General features: G+C 39.6%; 1 protein-coding gene across 1 annotated transcript in view; it reads left to right on the forward strand.

Annotated features, from left to right (window-relative positions):
- Window positions 1-4,024: 4,024 nt before the first annotated feature.
- Prosbeta1 (proteasome beta1 subunit) overlaps window positions 4,025-17,870 on the forward strand; it is a 67,059-nt gene continuing 53,213 nt past the window's right edge. The window contains exons 1-2 of the mRNA XM_067149275.2: window positions 4,025-4,149; window positions 9,273-9,504. Coding sequence (XP_067005376.1) covers window positions 9,409-9,504 — 96 coding nt within the window. The 5' untranslated portion in view covers window positions 4,025-4,149; window positions 9,273-9,408. The remainder of the gene's footprint in view (window positions 4,150-9,272; window positions 9,505-17,870) is intronic.

Genomic DNA, 17,870 nt, shown 5'->3' on the forward strand with positions numbered 1-17,870 from the left:
TTCTCAACATACAGTAACGATTGTTTTTTTTTTTTTTTTGTGTACACACAACCATACAGGTGGAACCAGCCCTCGTCCGAGAAGAATATTAAGTATAGGTCTATTTGTCCATTGTATATATTGTTCAGACTCCACTCACAAAATATGTGCCTACATGCCTGGTTGTTTGTTTGTTTGTTTGTTTGTTTGTTTGTTTGTTTGTTTGTTTGTTTGTTTGTTTGTTTGTTTGTTTGTTTGTTTAAAGGGCCTAACAGTTAGGTCATCGGCCTCATACCTGGTTGAAGAGCATGAGCCATAAGCTGTATTACGAGGAAGTTGGGATCTCATGATCGGTGCGAGAGGGAGAGAGTCCCTAAGAAGGCGATAGAGCTGATAAAGACCTTCAACATCATTACCAAGGATACTGGGGACTGAAAGCGCTCAGGGGTTCTCTTTTGATAGCCTACGCTGACACCACTTATTTTCGCCAAAATGAGACTTATAATTTACTTTTTTAAATGAATGTTTTTAGTGTATTCTTTGTCTTAGGCAGCCTCCAAGTGGAGGAAGATTTTGAAAATAAAAAATATAAAGTGTCCCGGTCTAGAAAGCCAAGAATATTGGCCGAGAGGATTCGTCGTGCTGTCCATATGATACCTCATAATCTGCAGGCCTTCGGGCTGAGCAGCGGCCGCTTGGTAGGCCAGGGTCCTTCGGGACTGTTGTGACTTGGAGGGGTTAAAATATAAAGTGTAATAATTGAGTAGTCTTTTGCACAGACCCGTCCGAAGTTCCCGAGCATTCGTGGTTCAGGCGGCAGCGCGCCGGTCTCTTATCGCTGGAGTTCCGTGGTTCAAATCCCGGTCGCTCCAAGTGATATTTGTGCTGGACAAAGCGGAGGCGGGACAGTTTTTTTCTACGGATACTCCGGTGTTCCCTATCATCTTTCATTCAAGCAACTCTCTCCAATATCATTTAATTTCATCTGTCAGTCACTAATCATTGCCCCAGAGGAGTGCGACAGGCTTCGGGCAGCTGGCACCGTTCCTATCCTCGCCGCTAGATGGGGGCTTCATTTATTCCATTCTACAGTGACTCTATATGTACAGTGTGGCCAAGTCCAGTCCAGCCGCCATGTTTTAGCTAAGTACTCAATCAGCTGTCCGCCTCTGTGGTGTAGTGGTTAGTATGATTAGCTGCCACCTCCAGAGGCCCGGGTTCGATTCCCGGCTCTGCCACAAAATTTGAAAAGTGGTACGAGGGCTGAAATGGGGTCCATTCAGCCTCGGGAGGCCAACTGAGTAGAGGGGGGTTCGATTCCCTCCTCAGCCATCCTGGAAGTGGTTTTCCTTGGTTTCCCACTTCTCCTCCAGGCAAATGCCGGGATGGTACCTAACTTGAGGCCACGGCCGCTTCCTTCCCTCTTCCTTGTCTATCCCTTCCAAACTTCCCATCCCCCCACAAGGCCTCTGTTCAGCATAGCAGGTGAGGCCGCCTGGGCGAGGTACTGGTCATCCTGCCCAGTTGTATTCCCGACCCAGAGTCTGAAGCTCCAGGACACTGCCCTTGAGGCGGTAGAGGTGGGATCTCTCGCTGAGTCCGAGGGAAAAACCGACCCTGGAGGGTAAACAGATTACGAACGAACTCAATCAGCTGATAGATGAAGGATGTTATTATTATTGTTTCAATAAAAAAAGGCTAGTTCAACGTTTTAAGATGTAATTTTTCTTTATACTGTGTGTATATAGGCCTATCAGTATTTGTTATATTTAGAGTCTGACTGCCTGATGTAAGACTTTAAAATTTAGATTTAGCCCTATACGTTGAATACAAGGCACAATTATTGACGAGGTTGCAAATTCTGTGTTGGTAGCTAGGCATACAATAACATTTATAATACACGTGGCATGAAATAGCAGTCATTGCCTTTAATAATGTATGTGACGACTGCAAAGTTAGCTACATTTTAATTAACTAACATTACCATATTCCAAGTTACATGGTTTTACATTATCAGGATATGCAATGCAGTATCATCAAACTATACACAGAAATGCACTTTTTATGTATGACATCGGTATATATATATAAAATCTTAACAAACGCAGATAGAAAATAATATGATTACTTAATCGATGGGTAGACACAATTGGATTACATAGCTCCACATTTATGTTAACATAATATAGGCTACTGTAGCATTTTACTCGTGGTACTAATATAAATTGTAACAAAAACCTGCTACTCTTTAGTGGTAAAAACAAGCAATTGCCGTGGTCCCGGGGTAGTTGTGTATAGTGTTCTGCTAATGATGGCTACTGTTTGTTCCCCGCAATGAGCAATTAAATAGGGTATCACTATACAATATAATTTGAGTAAATACTACTTGTTGCTCGGGGAAAACAAGCAGTTATCCTGGTCTTGGAGTACTTGTATTCAGGACTCGGTTACCGACCACCCGCGATTCGATCCCCGTGATGTGATTCAGTTAGTAGGCTACTAGTAGATATCCGCTGAATTTTAAGCATTCTATTTGCTTTTATCGGTTTTGCTAATACATTGTGATTACTGTTATAATTACATTCTTCTTTTTCTACCGGTTTCCCACAACTGTAGGGTTGTGGGTGCGAACTGCGTCACACATATGTGGATTTGGCCCTGTTTAACGGCCGGATGCCCCTCCTGACGCCAATACTATATGGAGGGATGTAATTACTATTGAGTGTTTCTGTGGTGGTTTGTAGTGTGGTGTGTTGTCTGGATATGAAGAGGAGATTGTTGGGGCAAACACAAGCACCCAGTCCCCAAGCTCAAGCTATTAAAATACCCCACCCAGAAGGAAATCGAACCCGGTACCCTCTGAACTGAAGGGCAGTACGCTGACCATTCAGCCACGGAGTCGAACTATTATTGTTTCATTATAATGTATGGGAAAACTCAACTTGATGTTAGGCGGCACTTATAACCACGTCCTTTAATAGACGAATAGCCATAAAAGCTTGAATTCGAGAATATATCAATCATGCGGTGAAAATTAATAAGACATTAATGATCGGGAGTGACCCTTCCTGTAACTTCTGTTCTGTACAGGTGTTAGATAAAACAGATATTTTCGGGAATATTTAGAAATTTGTGAAAAACAACATAATCGTGAAAATGTGTTGTTTTTCCTTACACGGTAAATCGCACGAAACGTAAAAGATCGGAAATTATATTCTAAATAACTTTCGTTACGTACAGGTTTTCGATACGGCAAATATTAACGGAGAAATGTGACATTTACTGCCTTGGCCTCCCTAAAATTACTACCGGTAGCCCATTTTGTTATTATTGTTACCATTATAATGCATGAGACAACTCCTACTTGTTTCTGGGAGCGTCTTTTAAGGTGCTACTTTCAGAGCTGAAACCAAGCAATTGTCCAAATTAATTTACGTCAATTCACACACATTTCGGAAGTAATAATACAAAATAACAGCCTCCGTGGCTCAGGCGGCAGCGCGCCGGCCTCTCACCGCTGAGTGATTTTGTGAAATTTAACGAGCAGGAGAGAGGACACATACTCAGACCTCTTCAGACTTGTTAAGTAATATTCTGACGAAAGTGTAAGAGTATTAAAGATGGCCCAAGGCACGAATATGACAGGTTAGAGTAGATGTAGGATGTAAAGGTAAGCGCAGGATAGAATGACGTGGGAGGCTATAGACTGATGACCCTGACAAATTGTTTCAGTTCTTTTTCTTAGATTTTGAATTTAAATTAAGTTGACAAAAACTTAACTTCTAGAAGGATGACACTGAAAATAGTACTACTGAGATAAGTAGTTCTTCATGATCTATTTTCAAATTCAAACACACTACTGGTTTACAAAATTGTGGCTATATGAAAAAAAAAAAAATACTTCTAGTCAGCCCTTGACTCATTGTTGACAGTAGAAAACAGGATAGAGCTAGATGAGAGAAACTGCGTATATATATACCGTGAGTCACGAGCGTATTGACTGTCAAGTCACGTGGCTTGAGCTTTTCAAATTTATACCCAGAGACGAGTTTGAGCGTGGATCAGTACAGGATCGGTAAGCTTGAGGGTGCAACATGTCGTTATTAGCAGCTTTGGCAACTGCCGTCTTTGTCTTCTTCACAGTCGGCCTGATTGGTTCCAAATATCTAGGTAGGTGCTGTAATTTGGTTTAATCTCACCTTCTTACCCGGTAACGGCTGTTAGGCCTATATGTAGTGTAAAGACCATTTCTTTTCTGCATGGGCCCTACATAAAATACGGACCACGATAATTTCGAAAATTGAAATATCCAGGGCAATTTTAAGATAAGAAAGAACCCCGCGGCCGACACAGGTCCCGCTCTTTAAGAAGTTCCCTATGCTTTTATTTCGTTAAAACAGAGGAGCCAAACGAATCTCCAGTGCCAGGCCCGCACTTAGCGTTCTTGGCACCTTGGCACCTTCACAATTGAGAAACTATCTGACGGTGAGATTGCGAGTCCGGTCTAGAAAGCCGAAAAGAACGACCGAAAGGATTCGTCGCACTCACCTTCGGGCTGAGCAGCGGTTGATTGGTAGGCCAAGACCCTTAAGGCCTGTATTGGCACGATGTTTTTACTATCATAATATACAATCATGAATGATTAGTATAATACATTTGGAAAAGTGAAGAAACTGGCATCCTAATATCCCTTGATACAAAGTAACTTATTTTATGAACATACCATGAAGATGTAATTTAGTTTTGTCGATTGCCGTTTTCAGACTAAAGGTATAAAAAAAACTGATATTAATCATTTTATTTCTGTGCTAAGCAACGGGATACTTACTCATAATGGAAATAACATTAACGTGATTTGGTAGTACATCCTACGTCGATAGTCACGAGTGTTTAACCAACGCATTCTTGATAATGTTTAGGCCCTATGCGCGAAGCGGATATAACGCAAATAAATGGAACCCTCGAAAGTATAGTAGGACTCTTCGATTTCTATTTCGAGCACTTTATGAACAGAAAGACCTCGAAAGATTTTCGTAGATGAATGCTTCATCGCGGTCTGCAGGTGATGTTGAGTACGGATAATGTTATTTTTTTCTGGCATGTGGGTAGGGAAGTGTGAACTTACTTTCGTTTTGAATATAACCTTCACAGTGGGTAACTTGGGACTTCAAAATCGAGATTATTATTACGTTATCTTACAATTTGTTTTACGTCGCACCCACACAGTTAGGTCTTATGGCAAGGATGGGATAGCAAAGGCTTAGGAGGGGTAGGAAGCGGCCGTGGCCTTAATTAAGGTACAGCCCCAGCCCCCAGCATTTGCCTGGTGTGAAAATAGGAAACCACAGAAAACCATCTTCAGGGCTGCCGATAATGGGGCTCAAACCCACTATCTCCCAGATGCATATTATTATTATTATTATTATTATTATTATTATTATTATTATTATTATTATTATTATTATTATTATTATTATTATTATTATTATTATTATTATTATTATTATTATTATTATTATTTCGTCTTGACAAGGGGTACTGCATGGTGGTTGAAACGTCGACATGTTTATGTCAACATGTAGGCCTACCAAAAGAGGGGTGAAAGGGGTCGGGTGGCCGGGATTTCAAGGGACCAGGATATTTAATGGACTGATTATATTATTGGAAGCCTAATTTTTAAAAATGCTGGTTAAAAGCGTTCGCATACAGTATTTAGCCTAATATATCATAACCCCATTTTCAATCTCTGACTATACTTGTTTGTGTTCGTCTTTGACAATTTAAATTTTAACATCTTCCAGATCAGCTGTTCTGATTCAGTCAATATTGCCTTGAAATTTTATCATTCTATTTCTGAGGAAAAACCGTGTGTGATTTTGCGACTGTGAGAGTGAGAACATTTAGAGTGCCACCGATATTTAATACATAATAACTAGGGCTCGGATGTTCAATACCTAAGCGTCGACCAAATAAGTAAGCGAATATTACCTTGAAAATGACAAAATATCTTAAACTTTACCAAACCAGCTAAACCCGGGCCACGCTTCGCTTAGGCTTAATCTGATATGAAATGAATGGGTATGTAAATAAATGTATTGCAGTGACCATGAGAACAATCACACTTTTGAACATCCGAATTAAATTATTGTTGCCATGTAACATTTTTTGCAACGACTCAACAACATGCCTTCTGATTCAAGTAGAGTTTTGGCAGCGTGCATTCAATTGGTAATTTTCATCTCCGATGAAATAGATTTGGAGAAATTTATGATTATTGCAGGGAAAAGGTAGAAAAGACTGATGATCTGTGGTAAATTTGCCCCTGAATTTTAAATGTCGGCATAAAATGCTTTGCTATAATGTTAGCACCGAATGAAATCATCTGAAAACAGGAATTGTAATTTCTTATGTTTTTGAGGAATTTTTTTGAATCAACAGTAATTCCATTTAACAAATTTTTCAGTGGTTCCTTTGGCTGCTCATGTTCAGATAGCTTATCTTTTCCGCTCGCGCAGCATATTCTCGGGGTTTCTCCTTTAAATGTAATTGCTGTGCAGTGCGGACAAACTTTGTCCGTTTTTCCGACTTGAAACGAATTTACATGAGATATTGTACTGAATATCTGGTTCATATGAAAAAGCAGTTCGGTAATATGAAGCTCGATCAATCAGATATTGCAACTCCAACGTAGCTATTGAGCTATTGTTCTTGGCGTTGTTGAAGCTATTGTGCTTTCTTCTTCTGGATTCAACTCATAAAACTCGTGCTATGGCTGGCCAAAACACAGGCGACTACTTTCAGTGTTTTGCGAGGACACGACACATTTATTCATGTTTATTCACATTTATTCAATGAAATGAAATGGTGTATGGCTTTTAGTGCCGGGAGTGTCCGAGGACAAAGTTCGACTCGCCAGATGCAGGTCTTTTGATTTGACCCCCGTAGGCGACCTGCGCGTGCCAGCGAAATTAACCAGTTAAGGTTAAAATTCCCGACCCTGCCGGGAATAGAATCCGGGACCTCTGTGACCAAAGGCCAGCACGCTAACCATTTAGCCATGGAGCCGGACACATTTACAGTAACAGGCACTGAGTTGCCTAGTTACTTGAAAGTACATCTCGATCACAGCATGTTGGAATCTTATTTCCAAATAACAAGCAATGAGTTGCCTAATTACATGAACCTCCTAGCAAGAAAGGTCCTTCATAAAACATGGCGGCGTGTTCCCATCCTCCTATATATAGCAATTCTTGCCGGACTATAATGATACAGCGTAAGTCGTCGCCTAGCGACAATCTGTCCATCAAGGTCGATTCAGTCTTGGTGCGGCTTTGTAGTTAAATTAATTCCATAAAAGTACTCATTATAAAATCTGTTGGGTATTCAGCCCGAAGGCTGGTTTGATCCTCTACAGCTCCACCAACAGCTGTCATCTAGGTGTCACTGAAGAGGTATACTAGGGAAATGAGGAGTGAGGTAGTTTCCCGTTGCTTTCCTCACCGAGCCAGATGTTGCTATTACATATCAGTCTACCTATCTGATTTTGTTCAAACCACGCTCGTATTCAAATGCAACGTTATGTCAAAATTTTAAGTCAATCGACCGAATGCTTTTAGAGTTTTGCGATCACAAACATACCCAGGGTGAATTTTTATACAAAAGTTATGACCTAAAAATGTTTAAGTGAAAAATAACAACAGAAATGCATTATTATTATTATTATTATTATTATTATTATTATTATTATTATTATTATTATTATTACGTTTGCTAATGGTTTAGCTAGGATCGGCCAATGAAGGGAGGTTTGTAGTTAGAAAATATGGTAGATCACAATGAAGGTGCATGTCATTATAAGAACACTGTTACACGTGAATTACAGATCTGTTGATTCTCCAATTATGTCGCTGAATTTTTATTTAGTTTATTGTCAGTTTCTGTATATTTTCTTTTTGTAAAATTACATTGGGGGAGGGGGTTTCTAACCCCCCGTAATACCCTCCCGGCTACGCCCCTGGCAGTAACACTCGAAGGTTTTCGGCGACATAAGGATGGGAAAGGGATGGAATAGGGAAGATAGTGGCCGTGGACTTAAGGTACAGCTTCAGCATTTTGATGGTGAGAAAATGGGAAACCACGGAAAACCATTTCAGGGCTGCCGTATGTGGGATTCGAACCCACCACCTCTCACCTGCAAGCTCACTAGCTACATGACTCTAACCGCACGGCCAACTCACTCGTTATTATTATTATTATTATTATTATTATTATTATTATTATTATTATTATTATTATTATTATTATTATTATTATTATTATTATTATTATTATATCGGGTTTCTGAATATACACATTTAAATACAGTCCATGTTCACCGAGTGGAGTATAAAGTTACATACAAGATCCTCTGTTACAGACAATTCAATAATCTATATTAAAAATATATACCGGTAGGTAATAATTAAACTGAACTTATTTTCGGTATATACCTAATCCTAGATAAATATGAAGTATGAGGCTGCAAAATAACAAGTCGATGTAAGGCGGATTTAGAGACCCCTCACAATCAGTCTACTGTCGAGCAGTCGCCACGGGATAAAACGGTATTAAACTTCAATTCTCCGTTAATGTGCTGTTTGGCCTGAAAAATATTACGGTATATCTTATCTAGAATAATATGTGCTACTTGTTTCCGTATGCCTTTGCTGGCGAGATGTAGTGTTTACAGTGCACTATGTCTACTGGTATGGGCTACAATAAATTTGTTACTTTCATTGACCCCGTCTCAGTCTCACCCTTGGCTTTGACAATATGAAAGTGACTGAGGTATGAGCGATGCTAGTAATACCATTCCTTATGCAGCCAGACACTGTTATGAATGGTGTGAAAATATCGCTCTGAGGGTCAGTTGATGCATGCATTTCAGTGGGTTTGGCAGACTGATATGTAATAGCAACTTCTGGCTCGGTGAAGAAAGCAACGGGAAACTACCTCACTCCTCACTTCCCTAGTATGCCTCGTCAGTGACGCCTAGGCTGTTTATGGCAGCTGTTGGCGGAACTGCGGAGGATCAAACCAGCCTTCGGGCTGAATACCCAACATACATATATACTAGTTTCCGTATTGCAATTTTGTTTCTGCACGTTTCTATCGAGAGACGGAGAAATTTTTTTTTTCCTTCGAAATATATAAGGTAGCCTAAAGGGAGAGTGCAATTACTTATACTGAAAATTCCTTACTTTACTAAGTTTTGCAAGAAGTACATATCACTAATATTCAATTTTTCCTTATAGAAGATTATCTACAGAAACGCCAAAACCAGAGTCACTGTCAAAGAGAAACTAAGGACAACATTTCTTCTGTGAGAGAATAGCGCAAATGCTGACACAGCGTTCCGTGGAGCGGTTGTAGCAGGGGATTGTAGCAGTCATGGCTGGTGTTGAGATGATGAATTCAGAAATGTCAAATAATTTCGGTGTGGGTTCAATGGCTCCAGATTGGCTTACTGCTGAACATAGTACCGGTGTAAGTATGCTTTGTTCTAGTTATGCATGTTGAATTATTTTCATTTTATTTGTTTTTCCTTTACTTGGAATTCATAACCTGTACTTACAGGAGAGGTTGCAAGTCATGAAATGGTAATTTGCTGGAATTATAGTTTATAAATAGTAATCGGATTAAGATATCTATAAGTAACAAACGTCAGTGTAATTTATCATATCGTCGCTTTACTTTCCTCGTCATTAACTTTATCGTAGCTTACAAATTCTTTCGCCAGTATGAATACTTCCTATCATTCCTAACCTGTCTCTACGACCTTAACATAGTACCGGTGTAAGAATGCTTTGTTGTAGATATATATGTTGAGGTATTTTCATTTTATGCATTTTTCCTTTACTTTCTTGAAATTCGTCCTGTACTTGCAGGCAGAGGTTAAGGAAAAGAGGAAGGAAGGAGGAGGGTAACGAGAAGGCGGTAATTTTCCATTTTAGTACCGATAATGTAAGGCAAGCAGGAGGAGGTATTAGCATACTTGGGGATACGTGGGATCTGATTACGGCAGCACAAAAGTAGTTTAAGGAAGCAGAGAGTATCAGCCAGCATTGTGTAGGAGGGATACTGACCGGAGGGTGATTGGAGATTTAAATGAGACTATGAAATGAGTATGGGGGAAATTGGGGGAGAGATTTGTTGATCCTCATGGGCAGGTAGGAGATAGGGTTTTACATCAGATGGCCTTCACTTGAACTGCAATGGTACATATAAGTTAGGGGGTTTGTTTAGAAAAGTTATAAGGAAATACATTCAGGGAAACAGGTGCTCTAGGGAGTGGTGGTGATACAGGGATATGTTTTTATCTATTCAGGGGATTGTCATTCGCCCGGTCACCCGCGCTGCGAGCCTGTCTCCTGCCAAGCCCTTGCCGTGACGCGCTTCTAGGCGCCACAAGTGCCCCTCCTTCACAGTCTGCTGAGAGCTTTAGCAGCATAAGGTTCAGTTTAGTCAAATGTTCACGTGTTTAGTGCTCAGTGCGTTGTTCCAATGTCATTTTCGTTACGTTAAAGAGAGAGAGAGTGTGTGTATATAATACCTTCATACAGTACAGGAAATTTTGTGCGAAAACACACTATGACTTAGTGCTGGACGAGTGCTGGCTGCATTATGGTAAAGTGCTTGGCGGAAGAGGAGCTCGTAGCGCAGGCGACCTGGCGAGTGGCAAATTCCCTGAATAGATAAAAAAATTGTCCCTGTAGTATAGGAAGTGTGAAGTCAACTGAGGATGATAGTGTTGGAGGTAGAAGTATTTTAATGAAATGAATAGAATTAAATAATTCAATGGATATATTTTTACCAGATATTTTAGTGGGAATTGAGTTGAGGCTGAGAAGTGATATTATGAATGTAGATATTATCACACCGAACTGGAGTGTTTGTTGTAGAGACAGGTTAGGAATGATCGGAGGGGGAGTACTCATACTGGTGAATGAAGAATTTGTGAGCTGTGTTAAGGATGAGAAACATGAAATTCTAGATCTAAGATACTAGGCAACTTTGTTTTCTGGGGTGTTCAGACCTGATGCAGAATTATTTGATAATCAGCTGTGTGGTGAATGACGCAGAAAGGAACTTTATTATAGTGGGTGATTTGAACTTAACCAAATGTTATTTGGAAAGGTAATGCAAATGACAGAGAGCATAAACAACAAATGGTAAATAAGTTAATCTGGGAAGAACAGCTGATTCAGAATGTGATGGAAACAACCAGAGGGAAGAATATTCTGGATGTGGAGCTCTTTAGATGAGCCCTATAGATAAATTAAAGTGATAGATGGTATGAGCGATCACAAAGCTGTTTTTGCTATAGTTAAAAATAAATGTGATAGAATGTCGTAAAAGCAGGTCTATTAAGTAACACCATGTGGTTGAGAAGAGAAGCGTGTTTCGAAAAGCAACTGTGATCATAAGGAGGAGGTGCAAATTTGAAAGAAATAGGAAGGGTTGCAGGAGTAGGGACAGATAGATGTAGCTTACCATACTAGGAACTTGAATTTAGCAAAAAATTGAGCTAAGGACATGATGGCAAACATAATTGGCAGCCATATTAATTTTAGGGAGCAATGGTAGGATATTCATAGATACTTAAAGGCAGAAACAGGTTCCAGAAAGGACATTCCAGGGAAGTGTATATGGAAGTATTCGATCAGCAGTATGTAAAGGTAGTTGGATATAAGGGTAATATCCAGATCGAGGAGATGACTAATACTGGTGAGTTACCGAAATTTATCTGTGATGGTAGTCATTTACAAAAAGATACAAAGATTGAAAGCTAGAAAAGCAGCTGGATTGATAAGATTTCTGGGGATATATTCAAGGCTACGTGTTGGATATAGTGCCAAATCTGAAATAAGTATTCAATTACTGTTTGCATGATGGGGCAATTTTACAAATTTTTATACTATAAGTAAGATTCTGTTAGAATAAAATTTATTGTAGCCACCGTTTGTGGTGATTAAAGTCTAAGTGATTTATATACACTGCATAGGTACATGTTCTGCCCTGTTTTTTGGGCATCTTCAGCCTATTGTCAATCTTAAGGCTGGCTACAATAAAGTGATTACAATAAATTTTATTCTAATAGAATCTTACTTACCGAGCTCGATAGCTGCAGTCGTTTAAGTGCGGCCAGTATCCAGTAATCGGGAGGTAGTGGGTTCGAGTCCCACTGTCTTCAGCCTTGAAGATGGTTTTCCATGGTTTCTAATTTTCACACCAGACAAATGCCGGGGCTGTACCATAATTAAGGCCACGGCCACTTCCTTCCAACTCCTAGGCCTTTCCTATCCCATTGTCACCATAAGACCTATCTGTGTCAGTGTGACGTAAAGCAAATAGCAAAAAAAAAAGAAGAAGTAGAAGTAGAATCTTACTTATTGTTATCTTCAATAAGGAACAAACATAAGATTAGTTAGGTACTTGTAAATTGTTGTACGTCGCACCGACACAGATATGTCTTATGGCTATGATGGGACAGGAAAGATTAGTGGGAAAGAAGCAGCCGTGTCCTTAATTAAGGTACAGCCCCAGCATTTGCCTGGTGTGAAAATTAGAAACCATGGAAAACCATCTTCAAGGCTGCCGACAGTGGGGCTCAAACCCACTATCTCCCAAGCGCAAGCTCACAGCTGTGCGCCCCTAACCGCACGGCCAATTTACTTGGTAGGGTAAATGGAGAGTTGCAGTTGTAGCCTCCAGTATACACGGGAAAGGGTGATAAACATAAAGCGGATAAAATAAAATGAAATGAAATGGCATATGGCATTTTGTGCCGGGAGTGTCCGAGGACATGTTCGGCTCGCCAGATCCAGGTCTTTCGATTTGACGCCCGTAGGCGATCTGCACGTCGTGATGAGGATGAAATCGAGACGACACATACACTCAGCCCCCGTGCTGGCGAAATTAACCTATTATGGTTAAAATTCCCGACCCTGCCAGGGATCGAACGTGGGACCCCTGTGACCAAAGGCCAGCACGCTAACCATTTAGCCATGGAGCCGGACATAAAGCGGATAATTACAGGCCAGTCAGCTTGACGTGTTGTGTGTAAGCTCCAGGAAAGCGTTCTTTCTGATTTTATTAGACACATTTGCGAATTCCAGTGAAGGTCAACTTATAGGAATCCAGCGAGGTATAGCAGATATTTTAGATTCAGGAGGTCAAATGGACTGTATCGCTATTGACCTACCCAAGGCTTTTGATTGGGTAGATCATGGGAGATTACTGGCAAAAATTAGAGCAATTGGACTGGACAAAAGACTGGTTGAATGGGTGGCTGTATTTCTAGAAAATAGGACTCAGAGAATTAGAGTAGGTGAAGCATTATCTGATCCTGGAATGATTAAGAGGGAGGTCCTGCAGGGCAGTATTATTGGACCTTTATATTTTATATATATAAACTAGTTGAAGTACCCGTGCTTTGCTACGGAATTCTACGTTGTATACAGAATTCTAGATTAGGTAGTGTACACATTGTGAACAAGATTGTATTAAATTGCATAGCTCTTAACGTTACCCTAGAAACGCGACGGGGAAGTCACCAAACGTCTCTTCTCATATGAAGGTTGGGATAGAAAATTTTCATTGTAACGGTAGGCCTGTTTGCCTGCTATCAATCACAGTCAGGTTTGGGAGTTTCCATTATAATGGTAGACACTCACTCTCCACCTGCCGTTTTACATCCTCAAAAAGACTTTCTTAGTAGTTTTCCCAACTGAAATGAACATAGGTTACAATGACGTCAGTAGGAATGGCATGATTAAAAGCAATACTTTCATATGAAATACTCTATCAAATGAAAAACCACATATTTTCTCACTTTTAACCAACAGTACTACGCTGCTGATTTAACAGTCCAAAGTTCCAGAGCTGGAATGACCAAGCCACAGACAGCCGTGATCCGCGAAAACTCTTCGTCTTTTTTCGGTGTGGGGTGGGGTGGGGTCGAATAGTGGAGAATCCCAGGCCAAAAACAGTGCTCTTTTGCTAATCTGTTTCCTAGGAGTACCCGATGAATCGGAAAATCTCAATTCCCCCTCTTCACTGCTAATTTGGAATAAAATGAATGTAGAATTTAATAACAGTGAAGAGGAAGAAGCTTTTCTTAAGAAACAGCTCTTTTCAGGGTTGAATTTTAACTCATTTAGTGAATTGTGGTACTATAATTTGGAATAGGTCTAAATTGTAATTCTAGACCAGGTCATACTACTACTACTGCTGCTGCTGCTGCTGCTGCTGCTAAGTGAGCTTTTGCCTTAAATGTGCACACTGCTCATTCAAAATAGCGCGTCAGAGTAGGGATCAACTAGCTGGAATACTGTGATGAACCAGTGTGTTACGCACCAACATTATCAGGAAATGTATGAACCAGAGGAATGGCATGCTAAAGAAGAAAGTTTTCTAACTCCTCAGCTATTTCCTGCCAGTATTCAGTCAGGCTGTTATACTCGGTATGCAGCAGTAATCCCATCTATCGGAGTTCAGTGACAGCATAAGAGACAAAGAACATCACAACAAACAATGGTCAATATAATGTTATTGTTGATCAGGTGGTGGTTATTGTTTTAAGAGGAAGTACAACTAGGCAACCATCCTCTATATAACGCTAATCAGGGGGAAAAAATGGAAGGGATCTGACACTTTGGAAAATGAAGATATCGGCCAAAGAAAGACAAGGGCCACGAAGGGCATGAAAACGAAAGACTCCCTAGCCCTCGCAAACCTAATAGCGTCGGGGTCGGAAAAGAACAAGAGTTGGCCAAGGGAGGTCAGACAGGATAGATGAAAGTGAGGAGCCTGGCACAAGTAAGTGGAAGCAATGCCAGGACTCAGCTGAGGGCCCCGTGGTTGCCAACCCATGCTCCAAAGTTCAGAGACCCTGGGCCCCTTTTAGTCGCCTCTTATGATAGGCAGGGGATACCGTGGGTGTTATTCTACCGCCCCCACCCACAGGGGGATTATTGTTGATCAATTTTAAGAGCTTTCGACATTGTAGGCCTTCACATTTAGTTTTCTTCTGACTCTGAAATACCACTCTTATCATAGTCGGTACGGTAAAACTGAATAAAACAAAATGATCGGAAATTGTATTCTCTCTAACTTTTGTTGTGTAGTACTTTTCGATAGGACCAATAACATAGGTACTTAAAAAAAATATTTAATGCCTTCCCCTAAACTACAATTTCATCCATTGTGAATAAAATTGTTTATAGCTTAGACTGTACTGTAGTTTCTTATTTCCTGACTACATACCGATTTTCATTAAATTTTGTTCACCCATTTTCTCGTGGCTCGGCATTGGTATGGACTTGGCAACAAAAATACAAATTCACGAATATATCTGTTATCATAGCCAGTACGGTAAAAATGTATAAGACATAAATGATCGGAAATTCAGTTTTATATAACTTTAGTTATGTAATATTTATCGAAAGGACCACTAATAATATAAATATTTGAGAATTAAATTTAGGCCTTCCCCTAAACTACCATTTCTTTCAGCGTGAACAAAATAATTTATAGCCTAGATTGTAGTGGTACATGCCCCGACTTTACATACCGATTTTCATTAAATTTCCTTGAGCCGTTTTCTCGTGATGTGTGTATTATCGGTACACTTTATCTTGGTGCATTTACACCCTAGTGCTGAATCGGTCAACCTCGGCAATCTTCGAGATTCGTTCTGGCAACCTTTGAAACACAAACTATGAATTGCTTAAGCATCGTTGTGCGACATCTGGTGTACACTTTACGTACTAGTACTGTTGTTGTTTACACAGCAAAGTCAAACTATAGAATTCATGCTAGGAACAAAATTTGCATTGAGAAATGTTATATAATGTGTATGTGACATAGTTGTTGGCCTAAGATAATAACGGTTTAGAAACTTCATATCGATCATATTCTCGATTCAATTCAGATTTAATTTTCATTCAGTTGGCAGCACTATCGGAACCGGGACAGTTCCCTCCTTACTCCTCACCCCCGTACACAAATGCACCAAGATAAATTGTGCCGATAATAAATACATACATACAGACAGACTGACAGAAATTACGGAAAAGTAAAAAGTGCATTTCCTTGTTACTGTGGACGTGACCGATACAGAAATACCATTTTTTTCAAATTCTGAGCAATGTACAGACAAAACTCTTATTTTATATATATAGATGATATGAGTGAAAATCTGGAATCACAGATAATGATATTTGCAGATGATGTTATACTGTATAGAGTAATAAATAAGCTGCAGTATTGTGAGCAACTACAAAAATACTAAACAATAGTATGATGGTAAATTTGATAAAAATCAGGCTGTAAGTTTCACCAAGAGGAATTACCATGTTGATGGGGGGTGATAGTACCTCCTGGAGATCACTGTAAGTATGTAGGAGTTAATTTGGCAGAAAGATCTTCATTAGGGTAATCACATTAAACGGGGTTGTAAAGAAAGGATACAGATGTCTGCACAGGGTTATGAGGGTATTTAGAGATTGTAATACGGATGTAAAGGAGAGAGTATGATTCGAGTGTTATGGGATCCACACCAGGATTGATATGTGAAGTGGAAAAGATCCTTAGGAAAGCAACACAATTTGTCTGAGTGATTTCTGACAAAAGAGTTGTGTTACAAAAATTTTGCAAACTTTGGGCTGCGAAGACTTGGAAGTGAGGAGATGAGCTGCTCGACTAAGCATTAGGTTTTATTACAAGTAATGAATTTCATCTTGGTCCGTGGTGGAATTATTATATATAACAATTTCCAACTTGTAAGTTTGAGAAGTTCCACCTCTCCACCACTTTAAAATCTTAGTTTTTCTTAAATTAAAATAACATTAATTTATTTTAAAAATTAATCTGTACATGTTTCGTTTTTCATATAAATCTTCAGCCATGCTTTTCATTTACAATTAAAATAATACACAAAAACACAGGTTACATAAATAGAACACAATTAACCACTAATTAAAAATAGCTTGTCCTTGACAAGATGAAAGTTCTAAATATCTAAAAAGTTGTTGGTATTTTCTTCATTGTCACTATTTGACATCTCTTGATGTGAAAGATGCGTTATGCTTAAAATACCACTTGGAAAATTATCCCAAGACAAAGCGATCTTAAGGTTTCTTGATAAATAAATGAAACAGCAGTGTACAACTATGCAAATTTTTGTGACATTCAACACTTGATGAGAATGGAAACAGGAATTTTCTTGTCACATGAAATGGACGACTGATTGTGTTCGAGATGGAAAGCAAATCCCTATGATGTTGCGTCAATATCTGGAAAGGAAAACGAAATTTTAAGCTTGATAATGATTGCTGCCTCACCACCTGTCACCCCTCACGGCTGACTGACACCAGGCCTCCTCAGCAGTGGTAAAGAAGTAGGGGACTGGAAATAATAATATTGCATTGAAAATTACTCACATGTGATCATCACTACATTTTGAATATTTTCAGGTTCCGAAATGTAGGATTTATAGTGATTTTATGGGTAATATTCGTAATAATTACTCATAATGAAGTAGGAGGATGTATTTATCATAGCCGTCTTTGTTTCCAGAGATGTTATGGGATAGACTGGTCACTTTGACTTTAGAACAAAGCATGGAACTTACCAGTAGATGAGGAAAACATGGATGTTACACTGCAAATCATGAAAGTTACAAGTGTTGTTTATGTTATTGATATAAGAAAATATATTTTCATAGATTATGGTATGGTGTTGAGAAAAGCAATGAGTTGGGGACAAACAAAGGGGGTCTGGAGGCATAAGCCCCCAGGTTAGAGCCGTGAAACGGCCTCAAGTCTCTAGTTTCGACTGCTTGTACCCAT

The sequence above is a fragment of the Anabrus simplex genome, chromosome 6 (genome assembly GCF_040414725.1).
Source record: "Anabrus simplex isolate iqAnaSimp1 chromosome 6, ASM4041472v1, whole genome shotgun sequence".
Lineage (NCBI taxonomy): Eukaryota > Metazoa > Arthropoda > Insecta > Orthoptera > Tettigoniidae > Anabrus > Anabrus simplex.